General features: G+C 41.8%; 1 protein-coding gene across 1 annotated transcript in view; it reads left to right on the top strand.

The window, feature by feature from the left end:
* The window catches only part of LOC124775921, a 277,056-nt gene extending 262,801 nt beyond the window's left edge, over positions 1 to 14,255 (top strand). The window contains exon 9 of the mRNA XM_047250765.1: positions 10,912 to 14,255. Coding sequence (XP_047106721.1) covers positions 10,912 to 11,892 — 981 coding nt within the window. The 3' untranslated portion in view covers positions 11,893 to 14,255. The remainder of the gene's footprint in view (positions 1 to 10,911) is intronic.
* The last annotated feature ends 960 nt before the right edge of the window (positions 14,256 to 15,215 follow it).

Genomic DNA, 15,215 nt, shown 5'->3' with positions numbered 1-15,215 from the left:
TTTAAGATGCAATTGTTTTTTGAGGCAATAGAGGTGATTTGCGAACATTTGTCTTGCCATCAAAATAACGGGACTCCAACGGCATCCAATCCTTAGTCATACCTTCGTGCCGGAGCTAACCCATGCCATATACATGCGATTTAGATTGTACTTCATATTTAGTCAAATAACGAATGGTCAGTATACAAGTATGACGGCCAGGGTGGCCAAGCGGTTCTAGGCGCTACAGTCTGGCACCGCGCGAGAGCTACGGTCTCAGGTTCGTCTCCAGTCCCGGACATGGATGTGTCTGATGTCCTTAGGTTAGTTAGGTTTAAGTAGTTCTAAGTTCTAGCGGACTGACCACCTCAGACGTCAAGTCCCATAGCGCTCAGAGCCATTTGAACCATTTTTGAAGTATACAAGTATTTACAAACAGTAGAAGCAGGATTGCAGCGAACTGATCACTTAACCAAGTGCAACATAGAGTACCTGTGTAATGAGTCATTCCAGCTGCATAGGTGAGGGTAATATTTTTTAAGCAGTTCATTGCAGAATTAATGTAATACCCGCACGATGATCTCTGTAGTCATACTGTATCATTAGCCGCCCGCGAATGTAGTACTATGTTCGTTAAATCGGATTACTCAAGCTGAGGCCAAATGAAGACAAGCGACGACGCCACAACACTATCTTTACATAAGTAGGTAGTCAGCGCTAAATTATGTGCGCCACCATTAACGTTGCTGTAAGCAGTTTTACAGCATAACACCACCACAACTACTGACAACCTGAACCATTATCATCACGCAGTTGTAACTCGCAGTGATTACAAGATTCTCATGTTTGTCAAGAATAGCGGAAAGCGCCTCTGAAGTTCCATTTCCATTACGCCTAGGACGGAGAGAATCCTAAATGTCAGTAATAGGTCACCTAGCGAAGAGAAGAGTCCACGTATTGTCTCAAGTTCTTGCAGTTTGATGTTAATGCTGTTCGAGATGGTTTCGCAGTAACGGGTTCTTTGGCTATCGGAATACTCATATGGGAATTATAGAAGTGTAATTCCTAGAACGTTCAACTACCTTAATAACACCTCATTCTGGATTGAATACGACTTTGACGTTTCCATCCATCTCCTGACGTCTTACTGAATGAAATCTGAAGTGCACGCACAGTTGTGTTGCCCGCCGCAAGGATTCTGTGAAGTGTTGTGGCAGTTGGCGGTCATTGCTGAATACAGACATGTGCTCCAGGGGAACTCGGCTTTGTTACATTTTTTCCATGCCGTAATTAGCACAACAACATAAGGCTTGTTCTGCTGAAGAACTTGATGCCCACAAGTCCTTAAATAAGAATCTCCTAGCGTGAGTAATGCATGAAAGGAAACAGACTTCTGGACAAAAGAATGGACAGCTCCCAGCTTTTTGCGTTTCCGATAGCGCCTACGATAAGAATCTGGTGTCATTTTATGTTTCAGAACCCTAAACTGTTTATTTTTTTACCTCATACTAAAACAAAAGATATGATATGAGAAGAGGAAATGACTTATATGCTTCTCAGGAACTTAAGTTTTTCGCGTTTATTTTCCCACTTCATACTAAAACAAGGGCGTTAATATGAGAAGAGGAAATGAAATATGCGCTTCCAAGACATAATATTTCCTTGTGTGCTATTACTGCATACATGAAAGCCCTGCAGTTAATTTTTGTATGTTGGATAAATTTTGATATCACCTCACATTCCTTTGTGAGAAGGTTCCTATTTTCTTGGGATTCAAATAGAGTGGATATTTCATCACTGGTTAATATTCTGATGACTAATGATATGATACCCGTTGCAATTGCTCCATGGCACCTGTGAGTAGAGTCTCGCGTTGGTTACTATAAGAACACGCAGGCAGTGATATTCGCTCACTGCGGTCAGATCCAAGGTGATTTCTTTCTGTTTATGGCGAAGCGTCTGCTGCAATGTCCACGCTCAGGCAACATAAACAAATCGCGGCGGCATTGGGCACTGCTGATCGCTGCGCTTGTCGCGAGCCTCGACAACAAGAGCGCACTGTCTCTGCTAACGATACTATGGAGTTAATACATCTTACTTAACGTAATATGCAGGACGTGGGTTGGGTGAAAATTTAGTTTGTAACTTCCCATCGCATTAAAATACTTTACAGTCATATTTGATGAATTATTTATTGTTGGTTGTCTCTCTAATGTTAATAGTATTGATTCAGATTGTGCATGAACACGAAATCACACACACACACACACACACACACACACACACACACAGTCATTGATTCCAGTGAGGGTGACAACAACTGTGTGTTGAACAACACATGCACCAGTCAGTTCCCCAGTTGGCGTCGAGTGGATGAGTTTTTTCAATTACCTTGCATTGCAAGAAATGTAAGGAGGAGCCTGAAAGTAAATGGACTTGTATGCTAAAGAGCTGCGACAAAGCAAAGCTTGACCGATTATCAGATAATTGTCCACATGGGTTTTGTGGACGTGTATACTTTTAGTAGCCGCTCGGGATTAGCCGAGCGGTCTGGGGCGCTGCAGTCATGGGCTGCGTGGCTGATCCCGGCGGAGGTTCGAGTCCTCCATCGGGCTGAGTGTGTGTGTTTGTCCTTAGGATAATTTAGGTTACGTAGTGTGTAAGCTTAGGTACTGATGACCTTAGCAGTTGAGTCCCATTAAGATTTCACACACATTTCAACATTTTTTATACTTTTAGTAACCAACCCATCCACGATCATTATGTAAGATTTCTCGAAGGCGTAGGGGAATTGATTTCATTAAGTCGTCGACAGTTTAGCGTGATGGCTTACTTCCCAACATATGTTTTCTATATTTGTCCAAAGGTCGCTTGCTTTTGTAGATCCACGTGGCAATGGCCTTGTTACCTCTGCCTACATATTCTCTATCTGGTTGATGTTTGGTGATCGTGGAACAAATGGCAACAGCTTTATCCTCTCTTGGCCCTGAAACCAATCTCGCACTGCTCTGCTATGATGGATGGGGCTCTGCTCCTGTAAATAAACTGTTAACTCGTTAGTTCATATATTTATATTTAAATTACGTATTTGTAATAAGCGCATTGGATTATTATTTTCCACAGTGTTTAAGAGTTCAGGCCCTGTCATAGATAAGTGATCTATATTCAACAGTCCGATTAAGAATGTGAGCCGGCCGAAGTGGCCGTGCGATTAAAGGTGCTGCAGTCTGGAACCGCAAGACCGCTACGGTCGCAGGTTCGAATCCTGCCTCGGGCATGGATGTTTGTGATGTCCTTAGGTTAGTTAGGTTTAACTAGTTCTAAGTTCTAGGGGTCTAATGACCTCAGCAGTTGAGTCCCATAGTGCTCAGAGCCATTTGAACCATTTTTAAGAATGTGGTTTACCCAGTCTATCATATAATGAGAGTCGTAGCCGGATATCCACATTAAGACTGCCTGGCTGAATCCGATTAGAACTATCCGGTATCGAAATGAAATTACAGAAATCGGATAATTTGAACGTCTGTATTGCAACAATGCTGCGCACATAAATTCCTATGATGGAGTAACAGGTAGCAACTGTCTAAGAAAAAGTGAGAAATATGTCGACTAGCAGCAATGTAACGTAATTATAACCCACATTTACGTGATGGAAATACTGAATCGAACAATACACATCTATTTCAGTGGTGGGAAGATACACCATATCGGATTTGCTGATGACATAATGACAATAATAATAATAATAATAATAATAATCGCGTGTGGCGGATAGGGGAAACCCGCCCCCATATGGGTGGTACCGAGGAAATCAAATACTAGGGGTGAACCAAATACTAACATAATCCTGAACAGCTACTACATCCGTTGAACCCAAAATCCAGACACGTCTGAGTGAAAATCACCGCTACTCTGGTCACCGTCTGTTAACTCAATGAGCTTGGCTGAAAATATTTGCTTTCAAAGGCTTCAACACCCTCTGGTCCTGTCCGGTCCTGGTATCACCCAAGCCAAACCAATGAAACACAAGCAAACATGAACTATACAAGCAAAGCCAACTTTACCCCAGGTGGTACACAACCCGGCTGTCGACAGGCGGCAGTTGGATTTTCGGATTCTGGGGAGTCCAGGTTAGCACGGCAGAGAATATCGAAGATCTCTGGTAAATTTCCCTACAAGCAAGAAACATGCATTTAAAAGTAAACATCGATACATTGATCCAAACACGAAAACTAAATAATCTCACAAAAGAAATCCACCGACAAAAAATTCTCATCCTTGCTCCTCAAGAACCACGACTAACTGACAATGAAACCTTGCATTAGGGAAACCATTGCATCTTCAAGAGCAAAATACAACAAAAGGTAGCGAAAGGCGTACCAATCTTCGGCATTGCATTTCTCGAACACAGATCTATCATCAACTCTGTCAAAGAAATCACACCCATCAACAATCAAAAGGTTCAAATGGCCCTGAGCACTATGGGACTTAACAGCGGAGGTCATCAGTCCCCTAGAACTTAGAACTACTTAAACCTAACTAACCTAAGGACATCACACACATCCATGCCCGCGGCTGGATTCGAACCTTCGACCGTAGCAGTCGCGCGGTTCCGAACTGAAGCGCCTAGAACCGTTCGGCCACCGCGGCCGGCCCATCAACAAGCGACTTATGACTACGCTCATTCAGAGCCCCAGTAAAAAATATACACTCATCAATGCACGTGTCCCCACCAACATCGAAAATAAGAAAAACACCGAAAATGTCGAAAAATTCTGGAACACACTCGAAAATACTATGAGCAAAATTCACCAGGATGACGTGAAAATACTAATGGGACAGAAAAACGTGTAGAAAAATCTTTGGTTGAAATTCAACACGCCGAAACGCTTAGACCAACGGCACATGTCTGACTGACATTTGCCAACAATTCAACCACAAGAGAATGTCTTCCCACTTTAGGAAAAAACCAGTTCCCAGGTAACATGCTTAGCTAACAGGCGCAAGCTGCTTTCGTTCGCCTTTCGAGACTCGCTGAAAGCCAGATTTTTAATTCTTTTGTAGCACAGCTACAAGCAGGCTGATAAAAACTCAATAAGGGAATCGTAAGACAACGCTCGAGCAAAATTCGTCTCGCTAGTTTCAGTAACTCTTAGTGTCAGAGCGAAAACCTTACGGTACTGCCAAATTCATAATGTCACTTTTGTTCTCTGCCGACATATTGTTGTGAATACATAATTTTATCTATGAAATGCCACATTTTCATAATACTTACGAATGGTAGAGGAAATGAAATAAATACAGATTTTTTCGAAGTCAAAAGTAGGTAATATCCTACTAATTCGTGTTAAAATAGGCTCAATCGTCTCACAGACACTTAATGCTTTATTAAGATAGACTGCCGTCGTGATGTTTCTGTAGTAAGCTGAATTTAATTTGTATTAGTACAGTGAATATTTTAATTGCATTTTCCATTAGTTTACTAAACGCAACAGTAATTATCAAAGAGAAATTAATCAGTAGAAGAATTTTCTTTCACGATATCTAAAACGATCTGACAATGCTAAAGTTGTTTACAAATTCTACGCCTGTAGAAACCTACTGGTTCTAACGATGTCATTAAACCAGAGTAGTTTTAAGAGTATTTTCGTCTAGAAATGAATTGCCTTGACGGTTGATCGATCAACAGCGGGAAAGGTAAAATTTTACAAATATATGACGAGAGGGACAAGTGCTTGAGAGAGGACTTCCCTATCAATACAAGTGCCTGAGAGACGACTTTCCTATCAATCTCCTGGATAGTTTTCTTTCTCAAATCAACATAGTGCGTTATCATGCAGTAGCACAGGTGATGTAGTTTTGTTGCTCGATTTTCTTACACTGCAACCGAAAGGTGTCTGAGTTGTTGGCAACAAATTCCATCTGTGTTGCACACACCCTGGGGGGGCAGAATTCGTAGCCCAAAACACGCTTTTGGATTTATCAGATGTAAAATATTATGTTCACACTACTCTTTCCTTGAGTTTACGTCTTTTGGTGGGGTTCAGCCTTTCATTTCTTCTTAGGAAGTTAACGATAAAGGCATCATAACACGTCACCAGTAACAGTACTGCATAGGAATGCTCGATGAGTGACCTGATGACGTTCAATAATAGTGACTCCGTTGATTTTTGTTGTTTCGAATTAGAGCATGCAGTACTCCTACACCAGACTTCTGAACTTTGCCTGTTGATTGCAAATGTCGCATGATGGTTAAATGGTAATCTATCACATATATCAGTAGTCGAGACTTCCTTAATGTGGAAATTCATTCATGCCGCTGCAGCGCGAGGAAACGCTCGAGCGTAAGCTGTTCTGATCGCGGCGCAGCCACGAGCTGTCGTGGGGAGTTGTTTCTGGAATACTTGTTATTGCTGGTGGGTAGAATGTTAAACGAATTATCTTCGATGCTCTATCAGACTCATAACTTTAGATCGAAGTGTGGTAAAAAAAATTAGTTGGACGCGAACAGGCGACCATAAGCTTAGAATGCATGACGATTACCACTTTTTTTGTGTTCATCATTGATCGTTGTGTTTGGTCGTTGCGGACGTTGCAAGACATTCTGTTCAAGTTCGGTGGCTGATCCTTCCACTCAGTTTTTTTATTACAGGGGCCAACTGGCTCTCTGACCGAACACGCTGAGCCACTGTGCTGGCTAGCACTAGACCACGGGCTCACACAATCCGAGAACATCTCGGAAGTAGACAACACTTCCTCCTAACACTTCCGCATCTTACAGTGTTGCCAGATTGTGCAGATGACCGGTCAGTTTTATTGCCCACGTTAAGTGAATAGACTCGAACTTAGTCTCTGTGGCGGCCGGCCGGCGGTCAGTTTTTATGTCTAAAACTGTACGCCAATGTGTTTCAATCACATATCTGTATGGCACTAAAGTGTGGTTATGGATAATACGTATGCTCAGATTGCGAATCTAACATCATAAGTAAAGAGAGGGAAATGAATTAGGCGTCCTTCGTCTTCCGTAACATCAAACATATTTTCGTTGTTCTATCTTAAATGAACTGCGCAGAAAATCAGTCACCAGCAGTAAATAACTTGTTAGCAACATCCGATGATATTAACAGCTTGCCGGCGCGGGTTAGCCGTGCTTTCATATCGCGGATCGCGCGGCTGCTTGCGCCGTCAGTTCGAATCCTTCCCCGGGCATGGATGTGTGTTAGGTTAGGTTGGTTTAAGTAGTTTTAGGTCTAGGGGCTGATGACATAAGCAGTTTGGTCGCATAATTCTTGGAGCCATTTTTTGACCTTTCACATAAATGTTCTTTACATAAACGGCCGTATCTTTAGATTGCGTTGACATAGAAGCTCACTTTTTTACACAACCAAGAGTCCGGTTACCGCAAGAAGTGCGATACATTTCCGCTTATTATGTCCACCCGTTCTGGAAATAAACGGGTTTTAAGGATTGGGTAGACCGATAGACGGTCAAGAAAGTGAGACTTGTAGGGTTCTGTTTTTACCGGTTTAGGTGACGAAGTCGTAACAACGAATACAGCTACGACAGCTACTGAGGATGAGGGCCGCATAGATATTACCCCCTACTCTTTATTCGAAATGTTCTAGTTGCAGTCGATACATCAGCATATTAATCGTAGCTACGATATCGATCCAAATCACGTTTACAGGAATGCAAATAGAATTCATTTGCCTATACACGTGGTAATTCACATCCCAGTATTAATGCTACCGCGGTTAAGAAGTGCGAACATTCCCATTGTTAGCTAGCTTAAGAAACACTTAGGGCAATGAAAGTTTTCCGGCTGTGGCGAGTCTAGAGGAGAATTGGAAACAGTGTAGAATACGTTTGGCAGCTGTGTAACCGTTTATTTCCTGGGGTGGTACAGAAAAATCCTATTAAATTTACTCTCTAATAACAGTATTTGGCTATTTCGATAAACATCCCGAATGATTGTCACATAAGCGGTGACATAAAGGAAGAAAATTCATGTTTTTGAGCCCAGAAAGCTCTGTACAACAGAAACTGCAGATCATGTTGCCATTTTCATTGCGAAATTGCCGGCTTATTCATGTCTGGTGTAATAATAGAGGGCTGCCTGGGTTGTCTGCTAGCGTAGTGAAAGGAAGGTCTGGTTTGTTTTCGATTCTAATCTCGATGGAGGCAGGTAGAATATCAGTAAAGCAATTTTAAGAAATTCTCGCGCCCCCAATACGTTTTATCGCTACCTTTATTCTGTACTGGCGCCCTGTGCATGTCAATATGACACTCTTGTAGAATTTCATACATGTTACTGCCTACTTTTTCCGCTTCTGTCAATAATGGAATTGACGTAAGTGTGGCACTGAATGACGTTTATCTGAATTTCGTTATGAATCTTCACGCATTGCTAAATTTGCACACTTTCATGGTAGGTCAGTATGACTGGTCTGAACGTTGACACAGACCGTTTCGCGGCCGAATGCGGATAATATTTTTCTAATTCGTAACGATCCGGGGTTCTTTGTCTTACTAAAACAGTTATGTTACCTCGATAAGTTGAAATTCATTTTTATTGGTACAGTTCATACCAATTAGCGTTTCTTCTTTCAGTTCTGTCTTATATTTACGTGTTGTATTTAACACACTAATCAGCATTAATATAGTCTTACTGATTATTGAAAACAGCCTAAAAATGTTCAGATAGTTTGTCAATTTCACGCCTGTGCATAGTATGTTGGTAGCACTTCGTCGCCTTGCCTGTTATGCTGTGTAGCAGACTTTAAAGCCGTGCGGATCAGCATAACGAAAAGGCGAGGGGTCTCGCTCGTTTTGTCCACGACTGTACATCGTAACATTTATAACACAAGAGAGACTTGTTTGCTAACAGTTTTTCACAACAAAGCGTACATACTACTTGAGATAAGTCATGCACGAGTGTTTGAAAACATCTGTGTCAAATATGAACTGTCTGACATGCAATCGGTTATGTATATAGCACAACATCGTTGTCCAGAATGTTCTAGAATTATACTGTCAAATTAAATGTCACAATGACATTCGGTTTTTGTAACACTGGAGAATTTAAGGAAAATATCATTTCTTTATAATTATAAAAATCTGAGAATCAAAACAGTAACAAAAGATATTTTATCTATTTCTCAAATAAAATACAGAACTTTCAAAATACGTCACGTCACATGGTTTCTTCACATAATGTAATATTAAACTTTTGTGTCAAGAGAAATAATTTCTGGTGAAGTTAATTACTTTTTTCAATGCGCTGAAAGCTACTTGTCTGATGAATAATAAATTACGATTTTCCATAGCTCATTTGAAATTTGGAGTTTTAGTAAATACAAGAGGCGTATTTTTTATATATTGCATAAATGAAATGAAAACTAACTGCGGTTTTTAAAGATACCAGCTTTTCTTATAAGTAGGTTTCCGTAATGTGAAATCTACAGACTGATCACTTTTCGTAATATAGTGAGCAAACTACACTACTGGTCATTAAAATTGCTACACCACGAAGATGACGTGCTACAGACGCGAGGTTTAACCGACAGGAAGATGATGCTGTGATATGCAAATGATTAGCTTTTCAGAGCATTCACACAAGGTTGGTGCCGGTGGCGATACCTACAACGTGCTGACATGAAGAAAGTTTCCAAACGATTTCTCATACACAAACAGCAGTTGACCGGCGTTGCCTGGTGAAAAGTTGTTGTGATGCCTCGTGTAAGGAGAGAAATGCGTACCATCACGTTTCCGACTTTGATAAAAGTCGGATTGTAGCCTATCACGATTGCTGTTTATCGTATCGCGACATTATTGCTCGCGTTGGTCGAGATCCAATGACTGTTAGCAGAATATGGAGTCGGTGGGTTCAGGAGGGTAATACGGAACGCCGTGCTGGATCCCAACGGCCTCGTATCACTAGCAGTCGAGATGACAGGCATCTTATCCGCATGACTGTAACGGATCGTGAGCCACATCTCAATCACTGAGTCAACAGATGGGGACGTTTGCAAAACAACAACCATCTGCCCGAACAGTTCGACGACGTTTGGAGCAGCATGGACTATCAGCTCGGAGACCGTGGCTGCGGTTACCCTTGCCGCTGCATCACAGACAGGAGCACCTGCGATGGTGTACTCAACGACAAACTTGAGTGCACGAATGGCAAAACGTCATTTTTTCATATTAATCCAGGTTCTGTTTACAGCATCGTGATGATCGCATCCGCGTTTAGCGACATCGCGGTGAACGCACATTGGAAGCGTTTATTCGTCATCGTCATACTGGCGTATCACCCGGCGTGATGGTATGGGGTGCCATTGGTTACACGTCACGGTCACTTCTTGTTCGCATTGATGGCATTTTGAACAGTGGACGTTACATTTCAGATGTGTTACGACCCATGACTCTACCCTTTTTCGATCCCTGCAAAACCCTACATTTCAGCAGGATAATGCACGACCGCATGTTGCAGGTCCTGTACGGGCCTTTCTGGATACAGAAAATGTTCGACTGCTGCGCTGGTCAGCACATTGTCCAGATATCTCACGAATTGAAAACGTCTGGTCAATGGCGGCCGAGCAACTCGCTCGTCACAATACGCCAGTCACTACTCTTGATGAACTGCGGTATCGTGTTGAAGCTGCGTGGGTAGCTGTACCTGTACACGCCATCCAAGCTCTGTTTGACTCAATGCCCAGACGTATCAAGGCCGTTATTACAGCCAGAGGGGTTGTTCTGGGTACTGATTTCTCAGAATCTATGCACCTAAACTGCGTGAAAATGTAATTACATGTCAGTTCTAGTATAATATATTCGTCCAATGAATACCCGTTTATCATCTGCATTTCCTCTTGGTGTAGCAATTTTAATGGCCAGTAGTGTGTATGTAAATTTAGGTGTACACTTTGTAAGCGGGAAAAGCGCGCCTGGTATTCGGCTCTGGGCAGAATAGCGAGGGAGTGTCGGTGCTGCAGGTACTACTACTGTTCGGCGGACGGGAACCGCACGCTGCTGTCGTGCCGGCGCGGCCAGGTGTTTGACGGGCGCGACTGCGTGCCGGCGGAGCGAGGCTGCCGGCGGCCGCCCGCAGCGCCGGCCGGGTTCGCCGCCGCCTCCTCACCGGCGCCCGGATCCTGCCAGGGCGCCGCCGACGGCTACTACCGCGACCCGGACCTCGGCTGCCGCTCCTACTACTACTGTTCCAACGGCCACAAGATCACCTACGTCTGCTCCGGTTCCTACGTCTTCGACGGCAAGGAGTGCGTCGACCCTGACACTTACAAGTGCCCTTACAAGTCGGACGACTGCGTCGGTCTCTCCGACGGCTACCACTTCGACACGGACTCCGGCTGCCGCAAGTACTTCTTCTGCCTCGGCGGTTACAAGATCACGGCGCTCACGTGTGACGGCGACAGAGTGTTCGACGGTCGGCGCTGCGTCGAGCCTTTGGCCTTCCGGTGTCCTGACGGTGGTAGTCCTCTGGTCGACTCTGTCACTGGCCCTTCCTGTGCCACCAGGTCGGACGGCACGTACCCTGACGAGGGTGCAGGCTGCCGCCGTTACTTCACCTGCCGGGCACGGCAGCTCGACTCCACCTCCGTGTGCCCCGGCGATAAACTCTTTAACGGGCACGACTGTGTGAGCGCCGATTCGTACACTTGTGGCAGTGTCGAGGTACCGTCCTCGAGCCCCGAATGTGATGGTAATCTCAACGGTTTCTTCCAAAATGTCACCTCGGGGTGCCGGACGTACTACTTCTGTATCGACGGAACGAAGACTGTTCTCACGTGCCCCGGTAATGAAGTTTTTAACGGGCAGTTGTGTGTCGACGCGAAATCGTACACTTGTCCTTCTCCGGGGGAGGTCGAGGTCGGGACGACGTGCGTCAAGTAAATGTCAGATCCGGAGCATCGCGTCGTACACTGCAGAACACTCTTCTCTGCACCTGTGCCGGAACCTCGGGGAAGCGTGTGCCTAGGGAGGCCTTTTTGTTATTGCTCCACAACCGAGTGGTAGTCGAGGTCACGGACGGACGGATAAGGCGTCGCAGAAGTGATGCGTGAAAGGTGCGCACCGTATCTGGCACCTGTATGTGTGTATAAAAGAAAGCCAAAGAAAATGGAAAACTATAAAGATTAACACTTACTTTCCACCTGTAGTTTGAAGAAGATATGCTGCAGTTTGTTGGTCAATCTGTACAAAAGTGGAGAATCGTTGAGTAAAATTCTGAGAAGTCTAGCACTGGTGAAGTAGGTTGTCACAGTGAAGTCTGGAAGGCTTTTAGAAAATCATAATTTGGCACAATAGCTGTATATCAGCTTATTAAAATTGCCAGTTTTGGCCAGTCATCATACCATTGTCAAGTATAAAAAAATATCACACTAATTACTGGATATGTGTCCAATCACGATCATTTGAATCTTTATCAACATTATACATTAACTGCTTCTGAACTATAAAATGCACAAATGTGTCTGATTTATTCATCAGAAGAAAGCAGTCTATAATTTTAGTGTAGTTAATTTGTTAGGCTTATTAACATATTGCCTAAGGAAGGAAGTGATTACATTCCAACATTCTATTATTTTGATGCAGTTAAAGTGTAATGTTGACCTAGAAACAAGTGAGGATGATTGGATGTATGTTCTCCAAATAACGTTTTTTTCATACTTGAAGATGGTCTATTGTATGACCAAAAGTGGTAGTTTTACTAAATTGATATACAGCAATTGTGCCATGATTTTTCAGATGTATTTAACAGTTGTATATCACCAACTCTTTAAAATAGTTGTCAAGGTCTTGCAGTATTGTGAACATAAGCAATATCTATGTAAACTGAAACAAGAGGGAAAGTGACTTTTCAGAACATTAATTTGACAGTACATTTTATGTACAGTGAATGTTTGGCACATTTTGCCCATTTGGAAAATTCAGCATCTCCATGCTGCTTTCTAAATGCATCCTTCATAGGGACAGGTATAAACAATGTCTTTCGCAGGTATTGAATATGACAAAAAACTTAAGGAGTATGTAATCAAATACCAGATCAGAAGCTTGTATCAACAAGTTACAACTCTCCCTGTGGAATATTGTTCCAGTGCTACATACATGGCCAAATATTACTCGTATCTGGTGCATCTCTACACACATTTACCATAAATTTGTGACATGACTAGCTATTATGTTGGCTGTAGTTGGACATGAAATACTGTCCCAACAACTTATCAATGTCAACTGTTTGCTGGTGACATCTGTGAACTAAAGAAACAGACTGCCACAGAATGTGTGAGAAGGTCTAAGAAAATGTGCCAAATTCAGTCTTATGAAGATTCTTTTATTATTCCGAGAGAGAAACAGGATAGGACTACTTTTTGACTGCCCTTAAGAAAATTTACCAGTTATGCAAAAAGCTCAGATGTATTGTGAGACTGTTCTATGGCATTATGGATTATGTCGGGCACTGAAGACAGTACTCCATGATATTTTTAGTTTCATCTGTAGATACATACAGAGTAGCACCTGAAAAGTTTAGTATCGTCACACTACTGTGTGTGCTGTTCATAGGTTCCATTTTCATACTATGTTATCTTTTAAACAACTATGTTAAAGCCATCTTTAGCCATCTTTGCACACAAAACACAGGCTCTCAAACAACTGTATGCATGAACAATTCACTATTCCACCAATATTTTTACCAACAGATATTTACATATAGCCCCTACCACACTGCTATTATGAAATGCATACAGCATGTTACTTCTTCATTACAATTGCTAATACAATTTTCTACCTCAGTCAAGGTTATTTACACAATGTTACGACATTTACCATGGATGGTTATCAATTCAAATAATACTACAGTACTTATGAATCAAAGAACTCTAGGTACATGAAAATCTTCTGAAATGTTAGAACATAACCACCACACCAAACACCACATTTCAAAACACAGTTATTTATAGATGCTTATTTACAGGGAACAGCAAATTTTAAAGGTTAAAAATTACCATTATTACTTCATAATTCAATTCAGACCAATTCCTAAATTCCTTTCAACTGGCATTTGTAAACATAGAAATTACAGGCAATCTCAAAAACACCTACCTCCAAAATAATGTACACGGATGTTTTTTTGTTAAATTTAGCTCTTCTTGTTAAAAATGTTTGCTGCTTTTCTCAAGAGCAAATGCCTAAAAATAAATATTTAGACAACTACGGTCTCAAATAACGCATTCTAAAAATGCATATATATATATATATATATATATATATATATATATATATATATATATATATATATCTGTGTGTGTGTGTGTGCAAGATTTTAAGGAAGTATACCATCATTCCAGAAGTTAAGACTGGAGTACCTGATTAGCCATGTTAATGCTGTAGAGACTATTTATGTAAAACATTCAGGAAATTAATGTTGCAGTATGCTAATGAATTTAAATTATAGATGCATTCATGGAAAAGTCTTCATGTGTTGTAACCATGTAATATTAAATGTTTAACAGAAGCACCAGCTAATCTCACCTCATGGTAATACTGCCAAACATTTATTTATTTGAACATTATTTATGCTTGTAAATAATTATCTTAGTAGTACAATGTGTATGTTGTACATTTATTTTATTTTTTAAAGCCCTTGTGTGTTTTTTAAAGCCTATGAGAATCTAACTGAAAAAAGTACAAGGATATACTATATTTCAAAAGGAAATGACATTTTTGTAATTACAGTTATCTCTTGCCATGCACCAATAACTTCTGCAAGAATAATAATTTTACTTGCATGAAATTTCACAATTTTTTTTAAGTTTTTCCCCTATATAAAATATTTCCTTTGTATTCCTGTTTACACAAAGCATATCCATCTGAAAGTTTAATCTGATTAGATTCAATTTTGTTCCTTAGACACTAAATGAGGAATCTTCAACGATGTGGGACATACACAGAAGAGCCAAAGAAACTGGTACACCTGACTAATATTGTGTAGGACCCCATGAGCATGCAGAAGTGCCGTGACACGATGCGGCATGGACTCAACTATTGTGTGCAGTAGTGCTGGGGGGAACTGACACCATGAATCCTGCATGGCTGTCCATAAATCCCTAAGTGTATGAGGAGTTGGAGTTCTCTTCTGGACAGCACTTTGCAAGGCATCCCAGGTGTGCTCAATTAATATTCATATCTGGGGAGTTTGGTGGCCAGCAGAAACC

The sequence above is a fragment of the Schistocerca piceifrons genome, chromosome 2 (genome assembly GCF_021461385.2).
Source record: "Schistocerca piceifrons isolate TAMUIC-IGC-003096 chromosome 2, iqSchPice1.1, whole genome shotgun sequence".
Classification (NCBI taxonomy): Eukaryota; Metazoa; Arthropoda; class Insecta; order Orthoptera; family Acrididae; genus Schistocerca; species Schistocerca piceifrons.
This window is presented reverse-complemented; position numbering and strand designations above follow the sequence as displayed.